At 43.7% G+C, this 18335-nt stretch overlaps 1 protein-coding gene across 2 annotated transcripts in view; it reads right to left on the bottom strand.

Moving 5' to 3' along the window:
• Window positions 1–14742, bottom strand: part of LOC116275846 (very long-chain acyl-CoA synthetase-like) — a 53950-nt gene extending 39208 nt beyond the window's left edge. For both annotated transcript variants that reach the window (XM_031668702.1, XM_031668703.1), the window contains exon 1: window positions 14083–14742. In XM_031668702.1, the coding sequence (XP_031524562.1) occupies window positions 14083–14560 (478 nt within the window). In that variant the 5' untranslated portion in view covers window positions 14561–14742. The remainder of the gene's footprint in view (window positions 1–14082) is intronic.
• Window positions 14743–18335: the final 3593 nt, after the last annotated feature.

The raw sequence follows: 18335 nt of genomic DNA, 5'->3' as shown, positions 1-18335 counted from the left end.
GGCTGGTCTTGAACTGCTGGCCTCAAGCAATCCTCCCATCTTGGCCTCCCAAAGTGTGGGGATTACAGAGCTCGTGAGCCACTGCACCCAGCCCTATTGTGCATTTTAAACATGAAATTTACTACATTTGAAAAAAAATCACGAGATTCCAATACTGAGGGAAGGTTGAGTTTTGATGGTTTCACAAGCATAGCAGATGGTTGGCTGAAATCTGTACTTCTTGTGGCAAGTGCAAACCAATGGACATACGGGCAAAACCCAAGAAATATCAGTGTGTAACTGATATATATCTAAATATAACTCCAGAAATAAATTTAGCTATTCCTAATATGTGCCACACAGGACTAAAGATGAAAAAAAGAGAGAAAATTTTAAGGAAGGAGAAGAGAAATGAAAAGAAGGGAGCCATGCTAATTAACAAAGATGATAGAAGCTAACTTTATGTAAAATTTTTTCTTATGCATCAGTAACAAGTAATTTCCTAGAAAGGTTAAACTGATCTGAGAAATAAGCTCTAAATTTCATAAGCACATTCTCCAATCTGAGGGGAAAAAAAGGAGTGATTAATTTAGAGCAGTGTTTCCCAACCTGTGGGTCATAATTACAGTAGTGGATTGTTAAAATCATTTAAACTGAGCGATATTTTAAAAAATGAAAAATACTTAAAAGAAGGAAATAGAAATTTTGAAGCACATGTTAACATAGTGAAAGGTAACAGTTCTACTGACAGTTCTACTGCTTATCTTGAGAAGTTCTTAACCTCTCTAAGCATCATTTTCTGAATCTCTAAAATGGAAGTAAAAATAGCACCCATCTCAAAAGTGGTGGCAGAATCTTATCAACAAATATTATAGAGCTCCTTGAACAACGCCTAGTACACACTACCCTTAATATTACTTTTTCCATATAGCAGTATTCCTATAACACTGTTATAGGAACTATTCTTAATAGATGAACAGGGCTATTCATTTTTAAAAGTTTTGTTTCAGTTATGTGGGTGTGTGGGTACTGGGTCATGCACAAAAGTATTTCTTACTGGGTTAAGGTCAAACATTTTAAAGGCACTGATTTAATATGCAAACCACATTTCAGGCTTGCTACTTGGATTTTGTGCCTTTAGGCCGTAAAATGAGACTGCTTTTAAGCCTACTTGTCTTGAATTGTGATAACGGAAGTGAATATACTTATTCTTTCTTTTTTTGTTTTGAGACGGAGTCTCGCTCTGTCACCCAGGCTGGAGTGTAGTGGCACGATTTCAGCTCACTGCAATCTATGTCTTCCGGGTTCAGGCCATTCTCCTGCCTCAGCCTCCCAGTAGCTGGGACTACAGGCACCCGCCACCATGCCCGTCTAATTTTTTGTATTTTTCGTAGAGACAGGGTTTCACAGTGTTGTCCGGGATGGTCTTGATCTCCTGACCTCGTGATCCACCCACCTCGGCCTCCCAAAGTGCTGGGTAGGAAGGTAACTAAATGTCACAGGGAATTACCTTGGGGAGGCTATACCTAATTCATCTGATATGCTTTGTTTTTCAGATGTTTGTGTATGATATCTCCATGAAGACAAGAAATATCACCAGGATAGATGCATTTAAAATAAAAAAAAAATTTTAATCAAAAGACTCATGCACCTGGTAACAATAAATCAAATAGTACAAAAGGGTTTATAATGAAAATAAACAAGTCCTTACCCAGGCCTTCCTCACAACTAAAGCTACTGCCTAGGGGAAACCACTGTCAATTTTTTAAATTAAATTAAATTAAATTTATTTATTTTGAGATGAAGTCTCACTTTGTCACTCAGGCTGGAGTGCAGTGGCGCGATCTTGGATCACCGCAAGCTCCACCTCCCGGGTTCATGCCATTCTCCTGCCTCAGCCTCCCAAGTAGCTGGGACTACAGATGCCTGCCACCACACCTGGCTAATTTTTTTTTTTTTTTTTTTTTTTTTTTTGTATTTTTAGTAGAGATGGGGTTTCACTGTGTTAGCCAGGATGGTCTTGATCTCCTGACCTCGTGATCCACCTACTTTGGCCTCCCAAAGTGCTGGGATTACAGGTGTGAGCCACAGCACCCAGCCCACCATTGTCAATTTTTTAAAAGCTGTTTCTTCTGGCAATTACCTCTCCATCACCAAAAAATATGCATTTCCTGCTAGTTCTTGGCCTATCAATTTTGATTCCTACTTCCATTTCACCCTGTCCATTTCTGACAGTTATTATCTTCACTTTACATTGTCTAGGGTAATAGCATTTACATTTAACATTTATTCTGATACCATTATTCTGTCTTCCCAGCTTTATGGATTTGCTCTAGAAGCTGAAAAGCAACAATCAGAATCAACACAATTATGACTATGAAAATACTCACTGCAGAGCCAAGTAAAGTGCTATGATTGTACTTTCTTTATTAAACAGTTCTCTTTTTTCCTTTTGCCCCAAGAATCTCTATTCCCCTCCTTTACATTTTTTTTTTTTTAAATTTTTGTCTGGTTGCTCTCTAGTCCTTCAGCACTCCAGAAAGGTTACCAGAAATATGACTGTTGCAGAAACTGGGATGGCAGCATCCACTCCTGTGCCACTGCCTTGGCTCACGTCCTCATTGTATCCTACCTAGATTATTGCTATAGCCTCCTGACCAATGTCCTGCCCTTGAGTCTCTTCCTGCTTCTAATTTATCAGCTTCACTCTCATCCAACTTCTTGCTGCCACCTTGTTTTTCAGGGCTGTTCATCCCTTGTCACAGAATCCACTCCCCTTATTCGGGAGGTCCAGAGGTCCCTCCCAGTCCCACTCCTGCTGGTATTCTGTGTCATCTCCTACTCTCTACCTCTTGCCCTCTTTCCTCTAACCACACTGATGTATGGACAATCTCTGAAGGTACCCGCATGTTCATGTCTCATTACTTTTGTCCAGGTTGTTTCATGGTCTCTCACCGGCTGGTCACCTGGAAAACTCCTGCTTATCCTTCAAGACTCAGTGTAGGTAGCACTTCTTTTCTGTTACCTTCCCCCCCTCTGCAAAGTTAGCTGCTCCCTTCTACAGCTCCCATAGGAGCCCGTATTTACAATTATCAGGGCACTTATATACAGTCTGATAGGGTTCAATTTTTTTTTTTCTTTTGAGACAGGGTCCTGCTCTGTCTCCCAGGCTGGAGTGCAGTGGTGTGATCATGGCTTACTGCAGCGTCAACCTCCTGGGCTCAAGTGATCCTCCCATTTCAGCCTCCCAAGTAACTGGGACTACAGGAGTACCATATGCCCAGCTAACTTTTTGTAGAGATGGTGTCCCACTACGTTGCCCAGGCTGATCTCTAACTTTTGAGCTCAAGCAATCCTCCCACCTCTGCCTTTCAAAGTGCTGGGATTACAGGTGTGAGCTACCATGCCTGGCAGATGTGGTTTAATTCATTTTCTCCTCTATTAGGGAGATCTTTGAAATTAAGATCATAACCAAATCATCTTTGCATCCCCAGAACTACTAGATAAGTGCTCAATAAATGTTTATAATTGAAAAAAATTTGCACAAAGTATGATATTAGTGTGGAAGAGACAGAGTAATAAGCTAAAGCTGCTTAAAGGATTCAGATCTGCGAGTTGATAAATCTTTAAGAAAACATAATGTAAGATGAAATAATTTCTGAGATACAAGTATGCCTTGCTTACAAGTAAGGGCCCACAGAGGTAAATTTAAAAACAGCAACTCCTACTGCTAAAGAACTGTGAAATCTCCTGTCTTTCCTCCTGTCATGAGACTCAGGGTCCATAGTCAAACAACCCGTTCATAAGTTACCTGGATCCATTCTCATTCCCTCCCTCCCAACATTTATTCAACATCTGTTTAAAGAGTGTTCCCTGTGTGCCAGGCAGGTCTCTACACGATGGATATGACAGTGAGCAAAACACTGTCCCTGTTTTCATAGAGCCCAGGTCTAATAGAGGAGAAACAAACAAAAATCAAAATAAGTGGCCATAGGTGTCACAACTGGAGAAGGAGAAGGTATTTGGGGAGCAGGTGGTGGGCGGGGGGCAGAAAGACGACCTAGAAGAAGTGCCCTGTAAACTGAGACCTGAAAGATGAGCAGACGGTGGAGATGAAGATCCGCTGGGACTGACTAAGCCTGCGTCTGGGCAGTGGAACCGCTTATGCAAAGGCCCAGAGCCAACGCAGCCTGAGGCCCGAGTAACCAAAAGAGGTTAAAGCTGACTGGAATGTGGAGTAGGAGGGGAATAAGGTTGGGAGAAGAGGCTGGAGACTTAGAAAGCAGGTCCCTGAGGGCCTGGCTTAAGCCAGGCAAGTAGACTGGAGGGGCAGTGAGCAGAGGTAGGGAGACCAGCTGTTAGATGAAGCTTGTCTGCACTGTGGAGGCAGCAGTGGGTAGAGAGAAGTGAATGTACTCAAGAGATATCTGGTATGTAGAATAGATAGGACTTAGTAACAGTCTTTTTTTCTTTTTTTTCTTTTTTCTTTTTCACCTCCAAGTAATCATCTTAATGGGGGGAAAATGGTAGGTCAAAAGGGACTTTAAGTTTTTCCGTACTTTTTTTTTTTTTTTTTTTAAGAAAAATGTACTCACAGCTAGCCTGGGCAACATGGCAAAACACCTCTATAAAAAAATACACACAAAAAAAATGTTAGCCGGATGTGGTGGCGCACACCTGTAGTCCCAGCTACTTTGGAGGCTGAGGTGGGAGGATCACCTGAGCCTGGGAGGTCAAGGCTGCAGTGAGCCATGATTATGTTACTGGACTCCAGCCTGGGCAACAGAGTGAGACCCTGTCTCAAAAAAAAAAAAAAAAAAAAAAAGGAAACTTAAAAAAAAGAAAAATGTACTCAGGTATTAGTATGAAACATTAATAATAACAAAAGGAAATGTAATTAAGCTGGTGTCATGCTTGATCACAGTCTAAGCAACTTCACATCATGTGTACTTCATTCATGTTCCTAGCTGGCCCTCTGCAGGCATGTAGTCTGTGATTCCTGACCTTTTATGCAAGTCATCTAATCTGAAGGGAGGGCCATTGCCCCTGCCCTACACCATTTCCTTCCATCTCCTGTAGGCTGTTGGTATAGATTTGTTATTTGGGCAGACTTGAGTTTCCAGTGGCTTGCCAACCATATCAGGACACACTATGGAAGCCTTTCTTCCCTTAAAGATGTAGAAAGAAAAAATGAAATTTGAAAGGAAATTCTGGATGTGAATCTACCTGTCAACTATCTAGTTGATATTTAATGTCTTTTTTTTATTTTGAGATGGAGTCTCACTCTGTCACCCAGGCTGGAGTGCAATGGTGTGATCTCAACTCCCTGCAATATCTGCCTCCTGGGTTCAAGCGATTCTCCTGCCTCAGCCTCCCGAGTAGCTGGGATTACAGATGCCTGCCACCACACCCGGCTAATTTTTGTACTTTTGGTAGAGATGGGGCTTCACCATGTTGGCCAGGCTGGTCTTGAACTCCCAACCTCAAGTGTGATCTACCAACCTTGGCCTCCCAAAGTGTTGTGATTACAGGCATGAGCTACTGTGCCTGGTTGGCCTACATATTTTCTAATTTAAGCATAAAATATCTATCTATCTTTTATACTTCTTATTGTAAAGTCTGCTCATCTAAGAGTGAGTATCAACTAGAACATATAAGCTATAATTCTATTTGTCAAGGTTGGGTTCTCTGAGACTCTGAGATGTGCATGCAGGAGTGCTCTTGGGAATGGGACCTGTGAGGCTGCAAGGGAAGTAGACTGGATAGAGGGAGACATTGAACTGTAATGCAGACACATCAGAAGCCTCCCTCAGCAGATCCTCTAATCCTAAGGGGACTCTGGACCTGGGATGCCCTTCAGGGTTGTCCCAAATTAAGGGAGGTAGGCTGTGCCTTCACACCTGCCCTTTGACCAGCCCAATGGACTTACGCTGGGGTGGTGGTGCTTAACCTTGGGCAAAGTGTCTCTCTTCAACCAAGGACAAGTCCTGGGAGAGGTCTCAGCTGAGAGCTCCCAGGTGCTGAAGAGTGAGTCTGTCAGTCCTAAAGCGGGGATCTGGGTGGCACATCACAGCATGCACCCACCTCTCTCATTACTAATAACAAACATTTAAAACTTTCATTTGCATAGAACTGTTGGTATAGTTTTATATATATATCATTTCACATAATTTTCATAAAAACCCTGTGATATAGATACCAGTAATCTTATTTCTACAAATGAGAAGAGATTCACCAAGCCAGTGTATGGAGGGTCACGTGCAAAATGAAAAGAATCATTCTGGGTTTCTGAGATTCCCACCTCCTTGTATGAGCCATTCAGATTAAGTTCTAGCAAAGTGCCTTAGTTCTTGGAAGAGGCTGGCTGCTTGGCCTTCTGCTCAGTGCTTGTTCAATCATGTGGATCTGCCTTTAATGAGTAACATGGATGATCTTTTCTTGAAGAGCAAAACCTCAAGCTTTATTGAAAGTTTGAGTATGAGAAACAGTAGTCACAGAAAGTTGCCTAAAGGGTGTAGAGCAGCTCCATCAGTTAGTTCTTCATCAGTATAGTTTTAAGTTATAGACTGAAATAAACCCTTAGAGAAAGAGCACACACTTGGGTGTTGAAAAATCAAGTGATTACAACACCACTCCCCCATCCCCTTAAAGTCTGTTCAAAGAAAATTTTAAAAAATTAAGGTAGCATATTAAGTCTGTCCCTGCCTTTTTTTTTTTTTAAGGAAAAAGGAATTTTCTGAATAAACAAGCCCATTGCTAGAAGGCAGGGAGATTGGGTGGGTGGTGAGCTGAATCAATCTTCATTACTAAGGCGTTAGGTGCTCAGGCTAAACCTGCAGCTTTCCAATAGGAAAACATTCAGTTTAGTAGCTTGTTCTGCTACTAGACTGCCTCAGTGAATGAGTAACTGACTGGATTAAACAAAACACCCCAGAAATATTTACCAAGAAGGTAAGGTCCAAAAGGAAGGTAGTGAAAGGAAATGTACTCTCATCATGAAATGGTTGGTTAATGAGCAAGTCAAGCTTGAAGGTTTATCTCTTTTCTTCACTCAGGAAAGCAACTGAAACACAAACTAGTGCTATTAATAACATAGTCCTTGAAGACAATCTAAAAATAGTTCCTAAAATGCCATTTGTAACTGTAATTTTGTATCTCAATCATTGGCAGTTTGGAATGATAGTATTTTGTACAGCAAGATGACACATATTATAATACTATATATATATGTAGAGAGAGACGTGTGTGTACTCCTCCCTCTTCCCCACACAAAACAAACCACCCAGAGGTCATAAAAATGCTTAAGTTCCACCAGGAGTAAGCAAAACTTTAACAAGGAAATACATTCTCATTTTACATTTATGTAATTAAGTAGTAATCTCCTTGATGTTAATTTTTATTTCTCCAAGTTAAAGTTCTTGCTTATATGAACTCTTGCTTTCTAGATAGCCCTGGAATCAAAGGTAATTCCTTATCCTGAGTTACTAGGTCACACAAAGCCTTACATAATTGTTAGCATTTGATATCTGTAAGCAACCATGTCATCTGTCTACCAACGATCTACTTCCTTTTTCTCAGAGGCTGTGGGAAGGTCCTTTTCAAATACTAGCCACTTATTATATAGAATAATCTGAACTCTATCCTTATCTTTCAGATTCAATAACATTAACACCTGATTCAGAGTTTGTTTTTACCTCTTAATTCCCTGTTTCTGAAGAAAATAAAGTGCATTCCCATATATGCCAGCAAAGTGCTAATTTGGTTCTTGGATGGAGATGTACAATCACCTCCTTTGCAAGCTTCAGTTAAGAGCAGTGAAAGAAGAAAAATTTTAGAGAATATCTTTAAGCTACCTTTCCTTGGGCTACTAGGCTGGGAAACCCAGTCCTTGGATATATTAATCATTTGGTGTCTGGGTTTCTGTCCTTGCAAAGGGTCCTCCACCATCCTACTCACAGATCCTTTCCAGCCCATCCTGTGCTCACCACCGGCTTGCTCGCTGCACTGAGACCCGAGGAGAGCACCGCTGTCCTACCGTGCACTGCCAGAGGGCTGGACTCGGTCATTGATTAGGAGGACATTTGGGAGATAAGTAAGCCTGTAGTAGGGTAAGGCCGGGCCCAGCGGAGATTGAGTTTAAATGGATATTTTCACATTTGATTTTGTTACATCATTTTTCAGGCCCTCATGCCCAACCCAGTGATCCTTAAGCTTCAGGGAAGAAAGCCTGTCACAATCAACCAGAATAATGGAACCCATTAATTCAACAGACATTATCTATCTATTATGTATGTACGCATGTATGCATCCACCCATCCATCTACCTACCTACCTACCTACCTACCTACCTATCTGGATAGTCTCACTCTGTCACCCTGGCAGTGGTGTGATCTTGGCTCACTGCAACCTCTGCCTCCCAGGTTCAAGTGATTCTTGTGCCTCGGCCTCCCGAGTAGCTGGGATTACAGGTGCCCGCCCCATGCCCGACTAATTTTTGTATTTTTAATAGAGACAGGGTTTCACCATGTTGGCCAGGCTGATCTCAAACTCCTGACCTCAGGTCAGGAGGCCCATCTTGGCCTCCCAAAGTGTTGAGATTACAGGCATGAGCCACCACGCCCTGCCCAACAGACATTTATTGACTGCCTACTATGTGCTAGACATTACTAGGGAATTATTCAAAGATATATGAGAGAATTCTAAGCCTTTGAGACAAAGTGCATTGAAGCACCTCATTTAAGTTACTCCTTGGGCAGCCCAAATAGGTGAGAAGAGTGATTAGATTATTTCTGTGCCTTGATTCTGGACTAAAGTTGGCATTAGAAAATTAAATATTTCCTTCTGTGGAAGTGAGGCCACTGCTGTTGGCCATTCTTTGGACTCTCTGAGTCCCTATTTTTTCCATTTCCTGAGTCCCTTCAGGAAACAGCTTAAAAAAATGACTATTAAGTCCAGCCTGCCATTGTTCTTACATCGCAATACACTTTAATGAAGCATCTCACTGTTTTAAGCACCTGATCAGAAGTGCCTCTGGTGCTCCTTTTGCCTGGAATGCCCCCTTCCCCCAATGCATTTGTCCAGCTCAATAGTCAGTGCCCCCAAAAAGCCTTCTCTTGACCTCTGCTTGTTTTCCTACAGCACTTGTAGCTCTCCCAGCACACCGAGCACATTCTCCTGGGTGTCACAATCATTTGTGCATGCGGTTTAGTTCTTTTACTGGACTGTAAGATCCTTGAACGAATTCATCTTCTTATTTCTCCAACCCATCATGGCAGAGAGAAAACTAGCTTGCACATTGTTGGGACTCTCTCTTTCTTTTTCTTTTTTTTTTGTGGCTTCTCCTCCAAATGTTTCTTGCTTTGAAAATCAAATTGTCGTACCATCAGTTTTTCTCAATCTAAACTCAAAAGTTTGGATGACAAGGGTTATCCTTGGTCTCAACACTTGTTTTGTAATGAAGTTCTTCGGTCTTAGAGCTTTTAATGATGCAATATTTTTGAAAGCTATTGTAAGCATTTTCCTTTATCACATTGTTTAAAGGAGGTCTAATTTTGCTTTCTGCAACCTTGCAACAGCAGGTCAAAGGTAATCTGGAACATTTTATAACTTATCTGGGACTCAGTTTTGCAACAGAGAGTATCTTTAACTGTTACTAAAGCCTTGTATCAGAGTAGTGCCTACACGGTGGGAGCCTCGCATGGCTGTGTTGAGTTAGACAGTGTATATACCCTGCTAGTGAGCTGACGAGGGGACCTTCAGGAGACCTGGGTTATCTACCTGGTAGAAGAGCTAGTTTAATGATGGTCTTGATGCTAGGATAAATGGAAACAGAACAAATGTACTATTTCAGTCCTCTTTTGTAGGTTTTTATAAACTATCCCATATTGTGTGAAATAAAATATATTTTACTGTCTCACCCATATTCTGTATTTGGAAAGTTGTGTGAGAAACTACTGGCCCAGCCAGTTGGCTTTTATTAATTACAACATTGATACAGGTTCTTATCGTTGGAGACAATTTTTCCATGTGATTACCTAGATCATACCCTGCCCTGGAGAATGATCATGACATGTACAGCAGAGAGAAAGTCATATTCTCCGGGAAACAGTGCTGCTGCTTGATTCAGGGAAGTGTTTGTGAGTCTTGACTTTCTGTAACTACAGTAAAATTGGAAGGAGTAATTGAGTACTGAAATTCCTGTACTCAACCCTGCAGGGTTGAGTCCTGTTAAGTTTTATAAAGAAACCCCCAAATTCATAACAACTGGATCAATCCTCATGATAAATGCCTCTGTGCTGGTCCTTTACATATACTGCAGAATTTAACTGACAGATGGAGCTCAAGAGCTCTTACTAGCCTACAAGCCCTGGGCTGAAATTCAAAGTATGGAATCAAACTCACATTTATGTATCATGTTCAAGATGGTGTGATAGAATAAACAGTGCCTCGTGAGAAAAAAAAATCTGGGTTCTATCTCTACCTTTCTGTTCCTAACTATCCACTTGACCATGGGCAATTCATATCATCCCTCTAGGCCTTTGTTTATATAGTTATATGACAATGGGAAGGCCAGTAGCGGTGGCTCATGCCTCTAATCCCAGCACTTTGGGAGGCCAAGGCGGGTGGATCATGAGGTCAAGAGATTGAGACCATCCTGGCCAACATGGTGAAACCCCATCTCTACTAAAAACACAAAAATTAGTTGGGCATGGTGGCGGGCATCTATAGTCCCAGCTACCTGGGAGGCTGAGGCAGAAGAATGGCTTGAACCTGGGAGGCGGAGGTTACCGTGAGTTGAGATTGTGCCACTGCACTCCAGCCTGGGCAACAGAGCGAGACTCTGTTTCAAAAACAAAGAAACAAACAAACAAACAACAACAACGAAAAACAATGGGAAACTAGACTGTTTCTCAAAGCCTAGTCCTCAGACCATTTGTTTCAAAATCACCTGGGGTTGGGGGTGGGATTTCTTATAAAAATACACATTCCTGGGCCCCAACATAGTCTTACTGAATCAGCATTTTTGGGGATGATCTCGGAAATTTTATTTTTTTGTTTTGAGACAGGGTCTCACTCTATCACCCAGGCTGGAGTACAGTGGCACAATCACAGCTCAGCACAGCCTCAACCTCCCAGGCTCAAGTGATCCTTTCACCTCAGCCTCCCCAGTAACTGGGACCACAGGCACTCACCATTATGCCCAGTAAATTTTTTTTTTTTGTAGAGACGGGGTTTCGTTATGTTGCCCAGGCTAGTCTCGAACTTCTGGGCTCAAGTGACCCTCCCTCCTCTGCTTCCCAAAGTGCTAGGATTACAGGAGTGAGCCATAGAGTCCGGCCTCAGAATGTTTTTAAAAGTAAGCTTCCCAGGTGATTCTTAGGCTTATTAAAGTTTCTTCTGTAAACTTTTTTTTTTAAAAGTATAACACATTCATTAAAGTTAGAGGATTATAGGGTTAGAATATCTCTAAGGTCCCTTCCAACACCAAAGAATTCTAAGAATCAAGTCCATTCAACATATTTTCCCATGGGCATGTTTAGTAAACATGCAACTCTGTGACAGACTGTAATTTTGCTTCATGTGCAAAGGTATCTCAGTGATTTGGAAAAACTGACTTCTTTTTTTCAAATATGTGGCCTCCCTCCGAGGTCAGTTGACTGTCCAGAGAGTGCCGTAGGTCCACTGCAAAGTCTGGTTCATGTTTGATTTTAATGTAGAAATTTCCATATATTCTCTATGTAAACACATAGCTCTATGGCAGAAAACTGTTGCCTGGGTGGGAAGAGGGTATCTGGTTGTAATTCTGACTTTATTACAGAACCAAACTGTATTATGGTCATTTAATCCTGAACTTCTTTGTCAACAAAACTCCAAACCCTGTGACCTCCCTCTCAGGAGGCCTGGGATACTAAAGTGATAAACAGAATTTAGATGCCTCTTGAAGTGGTACAAAGATCACTGTGTTAATAATTTCCCTCCAAGTAAGCTGGTAAAGTAATAGGCTTAGGAGAGTCTTCTAGTTACAAAGTAGTGAAGTTACTGCTTTTCTCAGGCAACTAGAAATTAATAGGAATTTTCTTGACAGGACCATCTCTTCCAAATAATTTAGCCACCTTTAAACTTGTCTGTCTGTCTTTCTTTTTCTTTTTTTGAGATGGAGTCTCACTCTCTCCCCCAGGCTGGAGTGCAGTAGCATGATCTCAGCTTACTGCAACCTCTGCCTCCTGGGTTCAGGTGATTCTCCTGCCTCAATCTCCCAGGTAGCTGGGATTACAGGCACGTGCCACCATGCCCAGCTAATTTTTTTTTTTTTTAAAGTAGAGATGGGATTTTTGCTATGTTGGCCAGGCTAGTCTTGAACTCCTAACCTCAAGTGATCTGCCCACCTCAGCTTCCCAAAGTGCTGGGATTACAGGCTTGAGCCACCACGTCCAGCCTCAAACTTGGCTTTCTGCTTTTAAACTTTTATACAAAGCCTATATTTTTTGGATTATTTATTTCATGCCACATGAAGCAGGTGTGTAAGATTCCTGGTTTCTCACAAGTGAATTAACCTTTCATCTTTCTGTAGCCCCCTTAGTTTGCCTCAGTTTCCCCAGCTATGAAATGAAGGGGTAGAGCAACTGGACGCTTCATCCCTTCCAGCACACTTACACTTTACATTCATGCAGAGGAAGACAATAAGATGTAGGAAAGAGGCTGGGTGCAGGGGCTCACACCTGTAATCCCAGCACTTTGGGAGGCTGGGATCCCAGCACAAGGTGGATGGATTGCTTGAGCTCAGGAGTTTGAGAACAGCCTGGGCAACATGGTGAAACCCTGTCTCTACCAAAAATAACAAAAAATTAGCTGGGCATGGTGGTGCATGCCTGTGGTCCCAGCTACTTGAGAGGCCGAGATGGGAGGATCGCTTGAGCCTGGGAGGCAGAGGTTACAGTGACCTGAAATAGCACCACTGCGCTCCAGCCTGGGCAACAGAAGGAGAACAGAACGAAAAAAAAAAAAAAAAAAAAAAGTAGGAAAGAGCATGACTTCGAATTTGGATAGAACTAGGTTGGAATTTTAAGCCTCACTTTTCTCAACTGTATAGTGGTGGTGGTGGTGGGCTGGGGGGTAGTGATATGTTATCTCCTGGGCTAATAAAAGCATCTCTATAGGGCTTAGCACAGAAATTCATTCTAGAAAGCTGAGGCTCCTTGGCTCCCTAGACCCCTTCCCTGTCACCCAGGTCTTTCAGCCCACACCTGGGTAGGCCTCTTCTTACTGACTGAGAGAAGGAACCCTTGGTCCTTATTCAAGTGCAGAGACAAGCTCTCTGGGAGGGGAAAGCCATCAGCCCTGTGAGTAACAGGTTCTCTGTCGCTTCCTGGCCTTGTCATCACTTAAGTTACTATTTCAAGTCTGGCTGAAATGTGGCAGGAGGTAACCACAGAACTGAAAGGGTCACTATTGTTATAGATGCAGTGGGGGCTCACAAGGGCCCTGCAGCAGATCCCCAATATCTTCTCTCTGGGGATCAGGTGGGGTCACCTTTGTTCTGCAGGGAGGGGACAGGGATGCTAACAGCAGTTGAGAGCTGGAAGCACCATTGAAACCTGCCTCATTAGAGAGGAGCAAACCAAGGGACAGAGAGAAGTGACTTTCCCATGATCACACAGCCAGTCAAGCAGCAGAGGTGAGAAGAGCCCCTCTGGATCCACTAGAGTTCGCACTCAAGAGCCTCTGCATTTTAATGCAGATGTTGTAAGTATTGATTAAGAGCTTGGAATTTGGAGATAGATGGCTGGGCATGAGGCTTCACCTCTCAGGAACTCAGTGGTCTCATCTATAAAAGTCCTATAACAAACCCTACCCATTGTGAGGATTAAAAGCCACACTGCCTGTAGAGTGCTTAACACAGAACCTAGCACATAATTAGCTTCCACAACAGGTGGTTCTAAATGATCATTATTTACGATTCAAGGAAACACTGCCAACCTCTTTTTCTGTACCTCCAGTTCCGATCTGAACCTCCCTCTGCGAACCCCTGATGCCACGCTGTGGCTCATTAGTCAAGGCGCCGAGAAGCCCTGGTGCCAGGGCAGGGCGATCCTCAGGGCTCACCTGGCGACGCCAGCAGCACCTTCGCCCCGCAACACTGGAAGCAGTGCAGCAGGGACTTCGCGCGGATGTTGTAATTGAGGCACGCCATGGCACAGCCCAGCTTCACCAGCCCCAGCCACAGCCACACGTAGGCCGGCTCGTTACCCATAAAGAGCGCCACGCAGTCTCCCTGGCGCAGGCCGAGGTGGTCGTGCAGCGCCCGGGCCACCTGGTTGCTGCGCTGGTCCACTTGCGCGTAGGTGAGAGTCTCGTCGCGGAAGAGTAGAAAAGGCTTGTGTGGAGTGTGGCGCGCTTTCTCCAGGAACGCCCGCAGGATGGTGCGAGCCGGCCGCCGCTGCCCGTAGCTGCGCGCCCTCCGGCCCACGGCGGCTACCTTCAAGAAGTAGCCCACGTCCTGGAAGAAGTAGGGACAGCAGAGGTTCACCAGGAGCGGCAGGAACAGCAGCCCCGCCAGGACTGTGTAGATGGCGGAAAGCATGACGGCTGCGGGGCCCTCTGTCCCAGCCAGGGCAGAGGGCGCACCCCGGGCGTGCAGCGCGGCGACTAGGCAGGCTCCGGGCGGACTGGCTGGCTGAGCCCGGGCGCACGCGGCGGGACGCCGGGCTCGTAGTGAAATGAAGGGGAAGACAGAGCTCCTCCGCTGCAGGCACCGCCGCAGGCTCCGGGGCAGGTGTAGTTGTGTGCGGGCTGCCAGGGGTTCCGGGCCAGACTGGCCGGCAGAGCCCGCCCCCTTGTGGGGTGCAGCCACCTGCGCGCCCGGCCCGCCCACGCGGTCCTCCCCGGGCTGGGCAGGCTGCCCTGCGGCTCACCGGAGGCCTCGGCCACCTCCCCGCCCGAGTCTGGAGGTCTGGGGTCAAGTCTGGACCCCCTCGCGTTGTGACCGAAGTACTTTACCTCAAGGAGCCACGGTTTCTTTAAATGGTAATAAGACGCAGTTAGCGGACGTTGAGAATACTAAAGGAGATAATGCAGGCGTGGGGCTAGAATTTGTTACCACTAATAGAGTGGCTTATGGAGATGACACTGTTATTACCGATGAAGTGCCTTATAAATGTCAGACAGTCCTATTATTTATTAATAGCGGGTACCAGGTGCCACTGCCAAACCAGAATCTCATCTCTGCTTCCTGGTCCCAAGGGCTTTCCGCCTGGTCTCTCTTTGTTTCTCAGATTTGCTTCCCAGTCCGACTGCCAGGCGGTCTCCTGTAGCGAAGGCTTCAAGGTTGAACAGAAAATGTCCGCTGCAGTCACGTCCAGCTCATCCCAAGCCCTGCCCGGTGAGTGAGGGCAGGACACCCTAACCTAGTCGGCCCTGCCCGGCCGGGGTAGTCCTGATTTCGTGAGGAGCAGTGCCACACATCACCACGTGAAATCAAGCTTTGACATTATTTTAAGATTTTGTTCTGTTAAGTGATCCTGCTGTTCCCTCATGTTGAAAGTTCGCAAGTGTTGTCAGCACAGTTCACACATTTACTAAGGTGGCTCTGTCAGAGGATAGTATAGTACAGAGGACAATGAGTAAGTGGTACTGGCATGTCTCAGAAACCATTTCTTTTAGAGGAAATGTGAACCTTTCTTTTAATTTGCCTTAGTGCTACTTCTGTACAAAGTGAATGTTCACTACTTGCCACTGAGGAGGGTCAGGATCTAAGTGGTGTTTTATTTTCATCCTCTCCTGTCCTCCTGTGTTCCTCTACCTTAATTTGATACGATAAATACAAATAATGCTTACTCCTCCCAGACACGCTGCTAGAGGCTTCCCTATGTTACATTTTGGGAGCCTCCGTTATTTTATACAGGTGGCACTTTCATGCTCATTTGCAGACAAGAAAGATAAGCTTCGGTGAATTGAGACAGCTGGTAAGTAATTCGTGGGTTTTGGAACTGGTGTCTGTTTGGTCCCGGGGAACCAACTCTTAGCTTATTCCTGGTAACTATATTATGCTGTCCTCCTATTCTCTAGGTTTCTGTCCATGTCCTCTTTTTTTAGGTGTGTGTAAAGCACACAGAAATGTTTCACATTCCCTCCAGGCCACCCCCTGCTGTTTTTTAGCCTCCTTTTCCTTATCCCTAGTAACTGCTCAAGCAACCTGTCCCTTTTCCTGACTTTTTCATTTCTGATCCAGTTACCTGGTTGCATCATTTCCCTGGGGAAGAGTTGAGGGCCTTCATCATCCCTGAGGAGAAAGCAGTAGAATTAACCAAAGTGAGGGCCTGACAGAAACCATTCTCATGTGCACTTCTTTCATGTTGAAGCTCAGAGCCAGCCCTTCCTTTTTCATCCCAATGCCATCCTCATCCCTTGATGGCTAGTCACTTCTGTGTAGCCACCTGCACCCCTCTTTTCCTTAAACAGCTACTGCCTACCCAGAGTGCTAGATTTTTCCCCTCTTATTCTGAGGATCACTTTAACCTCAGTTGGAAGTAAAAGAAAACAAGACCCAAGCTAGCTGAAGCAGAAACAGGAATTTAAGCAGTAACTGGAGAGTCCGGGGCCAAGACATCAAGGATTTTAAATCTATGGCTTGAATGCTGACACCTGGATCTAGTTTCACTTTCACTATTTCTCCTCTGCACCTCCTTTGTTCTCATTCAGGCTTTCCTGTTGTTGCCCAAAGATGGCTGCCAACAGCCCTTAGGGGTATATGCTTTCTGGCTCAACTTCAGAGAGAAATACAAGAATCATCTTCTTAGGAGTTCTCATTAAAAAAAAAAAAAACAAAAAAATCCCTAACTGGATTATGCACCCATTCCTGAACCAATGTCTGTGGGTCCTGGGAAAAAAGGTGCTAGTTGTTTTAAGCCAATCAAGGCTCACACATGGGGCTGAGAGTACAATCAATTTCACCTAGGCCATTTTATGGAACATTTTAGGGTATTATTAAAAAGTGGAGTTAGGGAGAATAAATTTGGGGAAGTAATTTGCAAATGTCTATAATACATACCTCAGGAGTCCCAGTGATTCCAGCTTTGAGCCTGGGATCCAGCTCTCGCTCTATCAAGAGGTCAATAGATGTCTTAGTCTGTTTGGGCTGCTATAACAAAATACTGTGAGCTGGGTAGTTTATAAACAGCAGCAATTTATTTCTCAGAGTTCTGGAGGCAAGTCTAAGATCAAGGTGCCAGCAGATGTAGTGTTTGGTGAAGGGCTACTTTCTCATAGATGGTGCCTTCTCATTGTGTACTGTTTCGTAGAAGGGACAAATTACCTCTCTGGGGCCTGTTTTATGAGGGTACTAATCCCATTCATGAGGGCTCTGCCCTATGATCAAATTACTCCTCAAAGGCTCTGCCTCCTAATACCATCACATTGGAGGTTAGGATTTCAATATATGAATTTTGTGGGGGACATGAACATTAAAACCACAGCAATAGTCTTCCTAGAAATATTGCTGCCATCTTATATCTCCAGTTCTCAATTATCTTTAGTGGTTCCCCATCGCTTCCTATTGTCTTCCACCAATGACATCTATAGACAGTTGTATTTGTACAGCATACTAGAACATACCTGGCCTAGAGTTGACCAGGTGCCCTGGCTTCTGCCTGACTCCTTTGAAAGGTGATCGATAGCTTAGCACATTGGCTGCCCATTCTTGGTACATCTCTTGGGAACCTCTGGTCTATAAAATGAAATTTAAACTTTATTTTCTGGCTCTTCTGAATCTGACTCAAACTTTCACTACACTCAATTAACAAATATTTATTGAGTAACAAATATTTATTGAATTTCTACTATGAACCAAACATCATTAGGTATTAAATATTTTAAAATGTACCAAAACTTAATTCTAACTATTCCTTTTCAAGGGCACTTTGTCTTTAGCAAGGCTGGTCTGCTAAAAACCTAAAAATGCCCTGCACCTTCCTCTTTCTACTGGCTTGTTCTTACCACTTTCTACCCCTGAACATCCTAACCCTGTAAATCTCAACTCTCCTTTAGGGCAGAAGTTCTTTGATTCCTGAATTTCTTAGTCCAGTAGTGTTGTATTTCAAAACCAAGTTAGGGACTCAAAAAAGGTAACAACTTCTTAATTTTTCTAGCAAAAACAACCCCCTCCCCCATCACAGTGTATTTGTTTTTTTATAGAAGAATGACGTTTTTGGCACTAAAAAAGTATACTTGAACTGTACACTTAAAAATTGTTAAAATGGTTAATTTTTATGTTATGCATATTTTACCACAATTTTTTAAGACAGTAACAACAAACATATAGCCCTTTCCAAGAAAAGAAGACAATGTTACACCAACATATA

Source organism: Papio anubis, chromosome 7 (assembly GCF_008728515.1).
Source record: "Papio anubis isolate 15944 chromosome 7, Panubis1.0, whole genome shotgun sequence".
Taxonomy (NCBI): Eukaryota; Metazoa; Chordata; class Mammalia; order Primates; family Cercopithecidae; genus Papio; species Papio anubis.
Note: the sequence above shows the minus strand (reverse complement) of the source record. Positions and strands in the feature narration are given on the sequence as shown.